This window comes from Danaus plexippus, chromosome 15, assembly GCF_018135715.1.
Source record: "Danaus plexippus chromosome 15, MEX_DaPlex, whole genome shotgun sequence".
NCBI lineage: Eukaryota > Metazoa > Arthropoda > Insecta > Lepidoptera > Nymphalidae > Danaus > Danaus plexippus.
The window spans coordinates 5632433-5647347 of record NC_083547.1 but is presented as its reverse complement, the minus strand read 5'-3'; the positions used below and the strand labels follow the sequence as shown (position 1 = coordinate 5647347).

At 30.6% G+C, this 14915-nt stretch overlaps 1 protein-coding gene across 1 annotated transcript; it reads right to left on the bottom strand.

Moving 5' to 3' along the window:
- Nucleotides 1-808: 808 nt before the first annotated feature.
- Nucleotides 809-12950, bottom strand: LOC116766449 (transcription factor SPT20 homolog). Its single transcript, XM_032656290.2, has 18 exons — nucleotides 12771-12950; nucleotides 12428-12676; nucleotides 11558-11713; nucleotides 10168-10407; nucleotides 9746-9964; nucleotides 9071-9223; nucleotides 8493-8802; nucleotides 8092-8231; nucleotides 7954-8015; nucleotides 7806-7866; nucleotides 7508-7726; nucleotides 7275-7400; nucleotides 7027-7159; nucleotides 6484-6695; nucleotides 5708-5878; nucleotides 4696-4894; nucleotides 4315-4479; nucleotides 809-3378 (listed from the first exon to the last, which is right to left on the bottom strand). The coding sequence occupies exons 1-18, from the start codon at nucleotides 12804-12806 to the stop codon at nucleotides 3287-3289; spliced, it is 2943 nt and encodes a 980-aa protein (XP_032512181.2). The 5' UTR covers nucleotides 12807-12950; the 3' UTR covers nucleotides 809-3286.
- Between the last annotated feature and the right edge of the window lie 1965 nt (nucleotides 12951-14915).

Below are 14915 nucleotides of genomic sequence, written 5' to 3'. Positions count from 1 at the left end.
GAAATCCCCATTATATGTAGTCCCTATTTAATACAAGAATAAACAATTGTTCATGCTTCAAAAAGAAAAAGATTTTTTAATACAAACCGAATAAAGACAGTTAAACTTTTTTAAATCTTAATTTTTACTATTTAAAAACTAAGGTAGAAGATAGATAATAGATTTTAAAAAACTGGGCTTAGTACTCGCATATCACAATTTGTTTCGAATAAATAATTAAAATATTTTTTCAATTGTAAAGAAACTGTGTATTTAATAATTTCTGGTTGTTGACTAAATAAAATACTGATATTGAAAAATAGCTTCAGAGAAACTGCATCAGGCGGCGTTGAGGGCACCTTGTCGTTTGAGGATCCATTCATCAAAGAGGGGTCCGAACTCTTACCGCTGTTAGCAGCGAGCTCGATAATTGACGTGTTAATATTCCCTTGTCAGTTGATAGCATCTAAGACTTTCGCGAGTTTTATTCATTTAAATACCTTGTCAGTTTATATAGTAACGATAATTAAACAAGAGTATGAAAATTCCCGGCTCTTAGGTCTTATCGTGCAAATTGACTTACAACTATTGCTGAATAAAACATTCATATTTTGTGCGTGGGCATTAGAGTGGTTTTTATATATCACGATTTTCGGTGCCATAGCGCATGTCCCTTTCACTTCTAGACTATTTATTGAGCACAGAACTCCATCATAACACTAAATGAGGATTCATCTAGCAACAAAAGTGTTCGTCTCAAACAAAACCTACCTATATAAAATATCAGCAGTGACAAGTCCAGGTACACGTGATAAATGATTAGAGGCGCTGTGTAAAAGTTATTTATTCATGTTCGTTACGTCAATCTCGGAACAACGACTCGAGTTAATTTACAATATCAATTTATACATAAATCCAAGTCAACGCATCCATATAAATTTTATTAAACAGAGTCATAAGCGTAACTTTGCTTATAACAAATTACTTTATATTTACAATGTACTACAATAAACAAAGCTGACACTGGAACTTTACACGTTAGTCACGAAAATGTATTATTTGTATAAAAAAAAAAAATCTTTATCTAAATTTATATACATATACAATTTTTTAAGACATATACAAACGGATAAATTTAGGAGTTATTTTACAATATAAAAAAAAATCCCCTAGGTATTGAGCTACATGTTCATAAACAAATGAGATCAACAATTCGCACTATTATCGAACTACCCTCAGTGGCCAACTTATTATAACAGAAACTAAACAATACTGAAGTGATCCAAACAGAAGTGTTCAATACATCAGTGATATATAGATATGAGAATATCTGTACAAATAGCATTGTGCGACTGACAACATTGACAACAATAGGATAACAGAAAGTAAGCATTCTGTATTATGATAACAATTGGGAACTAATTCATGGTTATATATAAAAAAAATATAAGTAACAGCAAGAAAAGCAAATTACAAAATTATTTAATGAAATAGAAGTATCAAGATGATTGAATTACAGTGAAACATATTTTTGACATTATTTAAATCCTCGTTATTGCACTGAGCGTGTCGCGTGTGAACGTTTTAAGACACAGTACAAGAGCTTTTGTGTTTGATCTTTTATAAATTTTAATCAGTTGCAATTATTTCTTTCATCTACTAACCAATGAATAGCACAAAATGTGTTCAAGGAGACAATCTTAGGGCCCTTGCAGACTTCTTCTTTCTTTTCTTTCTTCTTTTGGCTGTTCATATTTAGAAGTATGTGACCCATATCAGTACAGCCAAAGACAAAGTGAGAAATTAAGTTTAAAAGTTTGGAATAATTCTAATATTATTAGAATTATATTTCCTAATGACTTAGTTTTCAATCAAATCGATAAAAGAGAGACATCGTCTTTCGAAATGTCCATACGAATAGAACCCAGTACAAAACAATCCGATATTGTTATGGTCTTCATTATAGGAAATATGCAACCTTTTTATTCATTCAAATAAACTGCTATAACGCATACCTTACTTATTATTCGAAAAAAATATACGATAAATGAAACAGATTTAATGATTGAATGTAAAAAAAAATTGACTATATTGAAATTAAGATCAAAAATGCATATTCCCCAATTTATAGATACAATTATTTGTAAACTACCTACCTAGCGATTACTATATCAATTAGCACCGGATTGAAGTGGATATTTATAGGAATTCAGAGATGGTCGTACAAGTGTTGATGTAATTTTCCACATTAAACAGCAGCCACAGGAAACAGCATGTACTAAATTTAAACGTATCAATAGAGTTAAAAAATAACCCATACGAATGGCATCATCTGTCAAACACAACCTATACATGCAAAAAACATTGTGACTTCGACTTTTAAAAAATAATATCAATAGAAATAACAATTTCTTTGTTCAATATTCAACAATACAATACTATATACAAGTTATACGTTCAAATACTATTATAATTTACGGACACATAAAACTTTCGATGTTAACAAAATAATCACATATATCTGTTATATCAATCCCATTTACAAGTAACTCTTTACAGTACCGTCGAATACCTACTAACTGAACACATAGCAGAACTTAATATATAAGCATCTATTATTTATTTTTATTTTTTTGTGATGCACAGACTATATTACATATATACAATTAATTTTATACATTGTACTTTTATCATCTTAATATTATTGACAGTTTTTTTTTTTTATTAACTGTACGAGTAATGTTCAATACAGAAACCAATTTTAGTGTCGACTCTATTACTGTATTGGGACGACTCATACGAATTTCCCATACAAATTTAAGTCCTTTAAGTACTATACGGCCATCATCTGAAGGCATTCCATATATTATTTACAAAACTAAAACTAATGTATTTACAAAACTTAATCTACAAGATACGAATCTTTCTTATCGTCGGCTCATCATTTCTATTTTTTTCAACTTATAATTTAGAATGTCATGAATCATGATACCAATTAGTTAATGTCATTGAATTAAAATATTATTATGTTTTAATTATTTGTGACATAAATAGACATGATTATGTAATATTTTATGAAATAATATTAAATACATGATAAACACAGAAAAATAAAAACATAAGCATTGAATATGTAAATGTCCGAAGGAAATTATTACTTAATATTAATTAATATCCTGACTGAATTTCGATTTGACTGCCCTAGTCTAGCTTATTGCACGTAGAATTCTATAATAATATACAAATTCTATCTAAACTTATGGCTATTTACAATTTATTTGCTACGTCGGCAGTATGTAGGTATTTACTATGAACTGTCAGGGTTTGATTTTCTTCGCACCTGGTGGGCGTTCAACACCTGACTCTGTCCCTGCGACTGGGTTATAAACTGAGTTGTGCCTGGAACAAATATTATAAACATAAATAAATTATTTAAAAAAAAATAAACATTAGTCATCAGTTATAGATAAGAACGCTGTATCTTGCTAGAATACGTCTAGCCTTAGGTTTATTCTTATTGAAGTGTCTTAGAGATGTCCTTTAGTTAAGGTATGCCTCACTTACTATGTAGATGGGTTGGAGAATTTCAAGGAGTTTTGCAAAGTAACAAATGCACTAACTGGATTATAAGAAAATTAAAAAGGATTTTTTTTTAATTCTCTCCTATTTTTTCCTAATATAAATATATTATTTAACAAATTCACAATTTAATGGTTAATACCCAAGAAAATCTAGGAGGGAAGAAATACCAGGCAGAATTACTAATTTATTATAGGATCATAGACAAGCAGACATACCAGCTGTTGATAACGATAACCTGATATCGGCCTAGAGACTTCTAAAATAGGTTTAGGGGTATTAAGAAAATAGGATTTGTCAAATATTATGGAAAAACTAATTCCAGCAGCCACTTTATATTTTTTTTTGTGAATGATTGATACTTCTGCCATAGTAATGTAAAATTCTAACATATTGTGAAAACCTAGAAGTGGTAGATTTTGCACCCACTTATGGTAGAGCGGTGTTGGACATAATTATTGATCATGATTGGCCAAGTTCCGTAACAAAAACCCTGACACAAATTATTTCATTGGATATTGACCACTAATACATAGACAAAAATGATTGAAATATTGGAGGTACATTGAGGTATATGTTAAATTTACACTCGGCAGTCTCATCTGGAGAAGATAGTCTTTGGTACTCTGTTCGTTATATTGGTGACACCAATCTTCCTTTAACTTGCTATTATAAGATATTCATAATTAAATAAGAATTATGGAGTTTATGGTACAAATTGTGTATTGTACGTAGAAATCAGTACAAAAATCTCACCCGGAGTGGATGGTATGTTCGTCATGTTAGTGATATTGGTGATGTTTGTAATATTTGGCAGCGACGGCCGGGTTGGTCGGACTAGTCTCGCCGGTCGCGGCGCTCGGACCACCTGAACCGATCCACTGCGGACGCCACCCTTCACACCGCCGGACATCAGTTGAGCTGGGCGAGTTTATTGTTATTATAATAAATTTATATACTATAATAAATAATCGGTTCATTCAGACTCACGCTGCAAATAACGGTTCATTAAATTGTAGTTAATTATAAATACAGAAAAATTATGTCATTCGAGCACTTATGTATTCGTGGGGACGATCTGAACGTAATCAACGCCTGAAAATGTTTATATGTGACAAAATAAATATTTGCACCTACCTATAGGCAATGACAACACTGAAGGCTGATTTGTGAGTACCACAGAAGTAGTAGGCGGCACTGAGACCAACAACCCGCTGGGTGCACCTGACACGTTCAGTGACAATGATATAGGCGCAGACAGACCAGGTATCTGTACTTGAACGTTTTGCAACCCCTGGATACTCTGTAGGCCCTGAAGCGATGTTAAACTTAGACCCTGAAATAAATTTATATTATTGTGTCAATTGTGTTTAGGCTTATATGCTGGGGAATGATTGGACTCAGGTATAGCTTGAAATCGAATAAAATATTAATAGTTAGAAATTGAGATTATTTGCTGCTTATTTAAAAGGAAATTTGATGGTGTGGTTATTTAACAGACTAACTTTTGAGCTTCTAGAGATAATTATATCAGAACTTTACGAAGAAACAGTGTTATCCTTATAATAGTGACGAGTAATAGTCTTATTAATAAATTTATTATATTTTATAAATACAACAATCTGTGAGAATGTATGGGATATGTGGATGTTTTCTTGGTTTTCACACAATTATCAAACTACTTCACGATTTTGATGAAACTTTTTAGGAATGTAGCTCAGACATCAGAACATTGACATCAGAACAATTACCGCAGAATCTTAAATTAACCATTTCCTCTATGACAAAGACGCTCTGAGATAAATTTTTGGATTTATGAATAGATACAAATATATTTGTTGCGGATACCGTAAAAATGTTAAATAATCCGCTCATTAATTTTAACTGTTAAAAAATAGTAAAATTATATTACAAATTTTGTGATAGTATTTTGTACTCTTAATCAATAAACTAAATAACATATCAAACCTAAAAACAAGATTATAAATAAAAAACAACTTTTCCTAGGAAAACCTATCACGTGTCTCACTTAGACTTAGACATATTAACAAAAAACGATTTTGTCACGATTACGGATACTATTTTATTATATACATTAAATAGTTTTGGTTATATTTAGTGAGCTCCAAAAGAAGTCTAGCCCAGATACCTGCAAATGACAGACAGGTTGTGGTTGTGGTTGTGGCTGTGGTTGTGCCGTCTGTGGCGTCTGAGACGGCGGTGTTGAGGACGGCTCGGGACCCATCAACCTCTCTAGCAAAGCACTCTCACTACTAGACACGTTCGTTGACTCGTTCTCACGTGTGTAACCAGTCATTACCTTTAGACATTAATGTATCCATAAGATTATCATTATATTAATAGTATATTCAAATTATATAAGATATGTGACCTTTTTGAAGTGAAACTTCTTATGCGACTTACGACAAGGTTGCGTTAAACGTTTAACGCTCCTAGGGTGGGGATAAAAAGAGACAGAGCTAGAGGTAATTCGTGCCGCATGAACGCATGCAGGCAATCAATTGTGACTTGTAAGTGATGTTAATAAAGTTTGTTTTAAAGAAACCCAAAAATTCCTTAAACATCAATTTCTAACCCCTTCCTGTTTTCATGCCATCATAACTTCTTCCGCTCAGAGAGACTTCAGGCACAATAATATTTTTTTTATATCTTTAAAAAAAAGTAAAACGGGATACAGTAAAACACAGAAACTGTATGTCACTGTGAAACCAAGTACATTCGTTACATATAATAACATTATTAAAATGTTTAGGTCAAAACTGCTTAAATACAAAAGATACATCACACCAATATTTTTCTTATATGCTATAAAACCTATAATAGTAATAAGATTTTTTTTAAACATATATTATATATATATATATATATATATATATATATATATATATATATATACAATCTCACCTGTTGTGTATATGTAGGTAATGTATGACTGCTCGTCGAAGCTATGAGTCTAGCCCCCGCTATAGAAACAGTTCGGGTCAGAAGCTTGTGTGTGTCGCTATCGCTGGTGGTGACGTGAGTCATGGCAGCCGGTGCGCTGTTCAATAGATTCAGGATGGTAGCGTTACTGCTTGAAGTGCTCACCACCGCTTTAGCCGCATTTTGACTTGCCGCTGAAATTATAATTCATATTCGTTAATATTAAAGGCAAAGAAAAATTATGCTGAGATAATAAAAACTAAGAACGAGATATAGTAAAAAGATTCTTCGAGTTATTTTTCAATGATCTATATGAAAAGTTATATATGCAATTTTCGATCAGTTTGGACATTTAAAGAAGGTATGATAAGCAATGGTATTGTATTTGATGTAGATATCATTTCTCACAACTAACAAAATATATTACTATATGACAGCTTTAGAACATGTCCTGTTTACGAAATTTATCTCGTCTTGTTGTCCCAACAATGATATCACACATGTACAACTTCTATCAGGGCTTACCTTGCTGAAACTGTTGCGCTGAATTCATAAGACTAGTAACGAGTGCGTTGATCGCTGGGTTCGTCGACCTCGCTTTAGTTATAGTCGTCTTCTGCTGATTGGTCGTTGTATTTGTATACTGTATACTCTGAACCTAGGAAATACGTAAAATATTTGAAACTACTATATTTATAAATACATATATTAAACAGTATACTTTATAGCGGCTACAGTAATCGGTAGAAAAAAATTGTTTCTTTGGTATGTACCTGTGATGTTCCCGAAGACGACATCAACGGATGCTGTATGTGTATGATGGCTGATTGCATCTTCTGAGGGTTGAGAGGTTGCGGCGGATTAGTGAGCTGTTGTGCTAGCAATTGATTCGTTGACGCCTTTGAATATAATAGAATGTTAATTAAATCTATACATTGATTGATAATCACTTATTATTAGGAATATATTCATTATATCGATATTATATTTATTTAAGAAATATAACCTGTGGCGAAAGCCTGGGTGTTGTTGGAGATGGTTGCTGTTTCAATGCTTCTGTTACACCGGTCGCAGGGCCAACATTTACCACGTTGCCAACGGTGCCCACGGTGCCGACGTTGCCCACACTGCCCACTGTGCCCACGTTGCCCACCGTGCCCACACTGCCCACAACAGTGCCCACGGCTGTCACGTTAACATTGCCAACTTGTTGCAATTGTGCCTGCTGTTTAATAATAGTAGCAATAAATTATAGTTCGTTTATAAGAATTTATACTATATAAATGTATTAATTATTAACGAACCAGTATAGGCAGCTGTCTTGCGTTTGAATGGGCATTGGGTGTAGCAGCTATGGCGGAGGTTCTGGAACAGATAATAAATATAAGACAATTCTCTTCACTTAATTTCTATTTATTTGCAAATTTAATTATCTTTTTATTAAACACTTACACAACAGGCACGGTTGTGGCATGAGTCTGAACTGTGGAGTTGTTCGCTTGTGCTGTTCTTTGCTATAAAAATAATTACATATGTAAATTTCACATTTACAATTATATCTTTGTAACCATATATTAGTTTATTACTCACCATATCTCTCATGCCTCCTGTGAATGAAACTCTCGGTAACTGTCCGGGCACAATATGCTTTATCCGAACAGATTTTCTACCTTCCTCTGTGAAAATTTCTGTGAACTGTTGTATGTATTTGTTGGCTTGAAGTCGCGAACCTAAGACGAACAATTATATAAGGATTTTAATAATGTGTGTAATAGAAAGTTTCTATTGAATTTTCACAATAAAATGACCACAAACGTTGACCTGACCGTGACCTTATCTAAGTCATTTATATATTGAATACAGAAATTTGTTATTTATCACACAGCATTTTTCATTTGCATATAAGACTTCCTTTTATACTCATACATCTTGAACCGTTATGTAGATTACAAATGAATAGAGAAGCTTGTTATGTAACACATTATATTTACCTAATGAGAATCTACAGGCTGCTCCATTTCTTTCACCTTCCACGTGATCTCTATCAACATACAATTCACCAAGGAACTCTTGGTCGGATGGCCTCTGTAGTATAGACAGTTTGATGTGGAAGAAACCAGCTCCGGCGTGCGGGGAGCTCTTCTCAGTTTCCAGGATGTACTCTTCCACCAACTGAGGCTGGCAGTCCGGTGTGGGGCGTGGACGCTCATAGGCGCGGGCCAACCGTAACGGGGCGTTCGGTTCAGACGGTAACGCGAGCGGCAACGGATCCATTTTTGGAGGTTCTATAGGTTTGAACACCTGAAAATAGTATTAAGATATTATTTAAACATACATCTGAATCATATTGATGTATCAGAACAATGTATGACTTAAAAATTACTTTGAATTTATTTTTTATTATTATTTTTCAACACTCGCATAAAGATACATATATGCAATGGTAATAATTAAAAAAAAATTATGTTTATTAATACCAAAGTTCAACAATATGTTAATAAAAAACTGTTATTTTTAATTATCAGTATGGAGAATTAATTTAATGAAAATATTATGTATAGTTAATTACCTCCGGTGGTTTCTTTGGGAATTTCGATGTTAACCGTGTGTGTGGAACAGTTTGGCGGCTGTTTTTCGCTCTCTGACGGTGTATTAACTCCAACAACTCCAGACCATGATAATGAGTGAACTGGTCCAATTTCCTTTTTCTATTAACCGACACCTACAAGAATATATTCACATTAATATCTGGTTATCTCGCATGAGATATTGTATAATAACGACTATAACACATTATAAATGTATGATGTATTTTAGTGATTATTTCCACAAAACTTAATATTTTTATAAAATAATATGTATTAATTAAAAGTTAATGGTTAGTGCTATTTATTTTCTAATCCCAAAACATTGTCAAGAGATATGTGAGACACTATAATTTTTGTTTTTATAAAATTGATATCAATTGGTATAAATATAAAATAAAAATATGTTGTTAGTGTAATTTTTGAAAAAACTACTTTTTAGAAAGACCGACAAACAATAAACTATTTAGGTTTATGTCTCAATCTCTACCAATTTCTAATTCCCATTTAGATATTGTCAGTAACTATTATATATATATATATATATATATATATATATAGCATAAAAAAGTCTCAATCTTAATAATTATTAATTATTATTAAACTAAAATAGGAATGCTTATACAAATTTATAAGAATATATAAATTTATAAGCCTACCTGTGAAAATCTCCGAGCCTGACGTCGTATCCTCGGTGTATTAAACAGTCTTGGGGCAGCATGAAGCCTGGCCGCTAGCAGACCGACCGCCGGCCGAGGCTCTAGACACAGCGGGGGCGCGGCCGCGTGCACTAACGCTGCCTCGACAGCCTCCAAAGCCCCCCGCTCTTCACCCGCCCAACCGCTTCGACCGATACACATCGCATCCGTTATTATACTCTGTAATGTTTACAAACACATATTACATTTATTTATTTAATGATAATTATATATTCAGATGTCCAATACATCTTATTATAGTTAATATACATTTATAATGAAGATAATGTAAAGGAAGCATAAAATTTCTATGCAATACTAATCCTATTATAAATTAAAAATTTTCTTTGTTATTATTTTTAAATCAAATAAATTCCATTCACCTGGTTTGTGGGCCTTAAGAGCACATGGTGTGTATCACAGACAAAGTTTGGATATGCTTGCCTATAATCTCTTATCTGAGCTATGATGCAGCCAGAGTAGAATAAACACGAGTGTTCGGACTCAAGGAGATCTAACAAGACTACGGGCAATTCTTCATTATCTATATAACTTAATAACTCTTCTTCTTCATATGGCCAACGAGGAGTTTCTATTAAAGTTTCTTCTTGACTTGATGATGCCTAAAACATTTTTAAATTAGTAAAGACTAAGTAAGTAAGACTACAAATTCTTTAATAACATATATACACTTGAAGACAATTTAAAGGAACATAAAAAATAAAATTAATATTACAACACATCATCATCATCATCATCATCATCATCAGGCTGTAGGAGCCCACAACTGAGCAAAGGCCTCTACAACACAATTGTACAGTAATACAAAAAATGTGTAAAATAAATATTATCCATATTTAAAAAGACGATGCAGTCAAAAAGTTAATATATAAGATAATGTGAGTGAGTTAGTGTCTAAATCATAATGAGTTTTTACCTAGCACTTTCTTCATAAGCACAGTATCAAGTCAAACTGTAAGGAGTAATGCGTGATTATATATAATCAATAAAATCCTTATATTTGTCCTAAACCAATTAGCTTGCACTAAAATTTTTCAATCAAACTATTTTCAAAGCTTATGTCATTACAATTCTGATTTCAGTAACTTTTTTAACCACAATGGGCCAAATTTTTCCTCAACAAGTCTATTATAGTGAGTAAAACTTAAGTCTGCTATTACCATAGTGCTGTCTTCTGACAAACTTTTTATAGCATATTTATTTAATTTTATGAAGTACCATTTTTTTACCTTATAATAAAACTTTAGACACTTTTTCCGAACTCTTGTCCATTGAACCTTTTTTCTCTATATTTAGTGTACAATAAATTTGGATAGTATTATTTGGGAACTAACTCTGTCGCAACTAATAGGATAAACAATGTCCATTACAACTTACACCAGTCACCTAACCAACACAATGGTTTGACATTGTTTGACTTAATAAAAACAAATTTTAATTAAAAGTCAAAAAATAATAGATAAAATAATAATAAAGAATTAGGTTAAAGAAAAAAATATCAACATAAGAAATTACAAGCAGCCAAAATAATAAAGAATATTTTTTATATTTCCAAGTTCCTCTAATATAACAATAAATATAACAAAATGAGTTAAATATAGAATTAAGATTTAAGATTAATCTTAAGAAAGAATTAAGATTATAGTATATTCATGTTCTTTTGTATAATTGTATAATATCAAACTTCATCAATGTGTAGTTTAAAAAAAATATGCAATCAGCAAACACTTAATAAATATCAAATAAGCTTACATTTGCATCCGGTGGGTTTATGTTCTGAGCAGTTCCATTTATCTTAAGGGACAGAGAGTAACCCTTGTTACCAGGATATAAATTAATTATTAATGTATTAAGGTTGTAGGTTGCTAACAACTTTTCCAATAAATATGATGTCGTCTTTAGCCCTTGCTGAAATCCAATGTTTATGTGATTAGGATATACATGTTCTAACAATTAATTTGTCATTTTTAAAAATACTTCCAAAAGAAGTAATAAAAATAGTATTTGCATTATAAAAACTAATATAAATAAATTAAATCACATGACATATATTGTAATTATTGTAGTATAAGCAATGATTGATAGAGCAACAATAATTTTACATATTTGATATCCAATCTATAGTTACTGTTTTTCAACTAGCCTTTAATTTGGTCATTAAATCCTTTTCCTGTTAATCGATTTATCTGAGGCAATATCAAATACATAAAATTTTTTATAATCAATTTTTGTCACAAAAGTTTTCAACACTTAAAAAAACAATTATATATAGACAACATAATAACGTCTGTAACATATGTACTTATGTAAAGATTCAGTTCATTATATATTTCGCAATTGCTTATTGAGAGCAATGATTAATTTTTAAATATAATAGTAAAATTAGATATGAATTAAATTTAATGTTTGGCAATATATATATTGACTTATTGGCATATATATATTGAATTATTATACAATAATTTCGGTGATATATAACAAGGATGTATAATTAAATAAAATTTGTAACATTCACATCGATGTGTGTTAAGAAATTTGTTATAAAATTATTTACAAAGAGTTGATTGATTATAAATAATAAATTCATGTATGTTTGCTTCTATTCTGTGCTTGAATACTTACATAGTTTGCTTGTGAAGTTTCATCTCTACTTAACTCGTTGTACAATTCATGTAATTTCTTAAATAAATCAAATTTTTCTGCAGTTTTTGCTGAACCACTGACAGAATTTTTCTGAAACTTCATCCTTGATTCATCAACAGTTTCCGCTAGGTGCATCTTTTCTTGGGTCCAAGTCATTTTATGATCTGAGACACTACTGTCAAAATTTGTTAGCTTTGTATTCACATGTTTAGCCCGGTTAAGTATTACCTGAAAACGTTTAATAAACAAATAAAATAATAATTATTATACATTATTGGTAAATAAAGGCAATCATAATTTGTAAAATTATTTAGTGAGTTACCTCTGCTTCCAATGCCGCGTGAATTAAACCATCCATAATGTCATTAATTAAAAAGAAATATATAAATGGCAGTTACGTTTTTAATTATATTATTTCATTTTAACAGTTAAAGACTTGAGTGTTAAGTCATGATTTATTGAAAACTAATACGCTTTATTTATGTTTCACACTGCATGACAGTAAAATAACATGTCCAATGTCCATCAACATTTTTGACAGTTCGTAGAGCTGTCCGAATTAATAGTGTTTGAATCACACAGTACCAATAGATACTTATTTGATTAAGTAAATATAGGAATTAATATTTATTTAAAATACTACAGGGTTTAAAAAAAAGGAATTGCAATTAACGTTCATCTTTAGGATTATTAAAATAAAATTTTATGTGAACATATAACTTTTTGCAAAATTAAAAAGTGGCAACTAAACAAATTTCAGTAACTGCATAACAAAGTCGATAAAAATACAGTACATATATCTGCATTACAAAAAACCAATGTAGGCATTTAAACTTATTAATTTCAATTATTTTTAAAAATCTTTATTACGTTGCTTCAGTTATTATTAATTTAATCGGATGAAATAAGGATATTTTATATAGATTTTTTTTTAAATTTCTTTACAAGTTTGCTACTCCTACCGATAAAATTATTAGGATTAGCCTAGTTTTACATGCCCAACGGATTAAACAAATTTCAATGAAAGTGATAAAAAGACCCAGTAATACCATTTATTTTTTACAGAATGCGCATGAACCAACGTTAAACTATTTTATTGTTAACTATGAATAATGTCTACAAATTTATTACAATGATATTCCTGTCTTAAATCCTTCTTTCTTATTCGTTTATTTTAAGCTGTGGTCTACAGCAAATAAATTATAATCGTTCATCTATATATTTAAAATACGGGAATAGTAGCAGTAATTGGTCTATTCATTTTTTTCTTTGAGCTATCGCTATACTGTCTGTCTGTCTATGCTATTAGGGATATTTTATTTAGTAAAAGTAATGTAACATAAAAAACACAATTAAAATCAATTCTATTGAACAAAAATCTTTCAAAAGAGAGTTATTTTCTTTACGAAGTCTGTAATAACATTTCATGATTATTTGGATATTTAAACACTTTTTTTGTAATATGATCATGACAAAAATCTGTAAAAGCATTTAAAATTTAACGGCTAAGCTGTTTTTCAATATATTTAGTAAGTAATTACTTTTATACATTATAAACTGTCAATCATCTCAAGAATAACGAATATTATCTTTACTGCCTCAATGTACTCTTTACCTAGGTTTTGGTAATTCCATTTTAAAATAATTGATTATTATTATACTTTAACTTCTTACAATTTTGATAATAGAATATTTAGCTGTTTCGACTATCAAACAAACAAATTGATGTTAAAAATAGGAGAAGTTCATAGGTAGTTCGCTCACAATAAGCAGTTTATGAAATAAGTCGGTATAACAAATTCAACAAGACTAAAAACAATTTTTAAAAGAAATTATTTAATCATAAGATCATATCAGTCAATACATTTGCTTTTGAAGTCAACAACTTTATCATAAAATTCGAAGGTAAACAGGACATTATAGTAAACGGGGTGTGGAGTATACAGTATACTCTGAAAATTTATGTCATACATTGCGCATGGTCATTAGTTTCGTATAATAAGAAATAATTTGGTAACTATATTTTATCAGGGCTTCAGGAGTAAATAGCAATACCTAACGCTTTTGTCTCAAGTCTAAAAACAAATATTTCATTGAAGATGCTTTGAAAGACCAGTGACAAAAGTATTAACTTGTTCTAATTGAAATTAAAACAAACTTGACATTTCCTTTTGAAAATTTTACGTTACGTAACTATATCGATCTTTTGGGCTATATTGTCCTCAGTTATATTACTATTTCGTAATGATTATACTTAATACTTTAAAATAACGTCAATAATACTAGAATTTTAAATTACATATATTGTTAATTGAGTTAAATAATCAATTGAAAACGAACCTTTACGAAACCAAAGCAAATTTCATCTCTTATTTTGTTCATGAGATTAAAATAAATCTATATGTTGTTTAGTTATCAAGTGTAAGAAATTGTTTCCATTCTACTATGGTAGACTAATTTTAGTTGG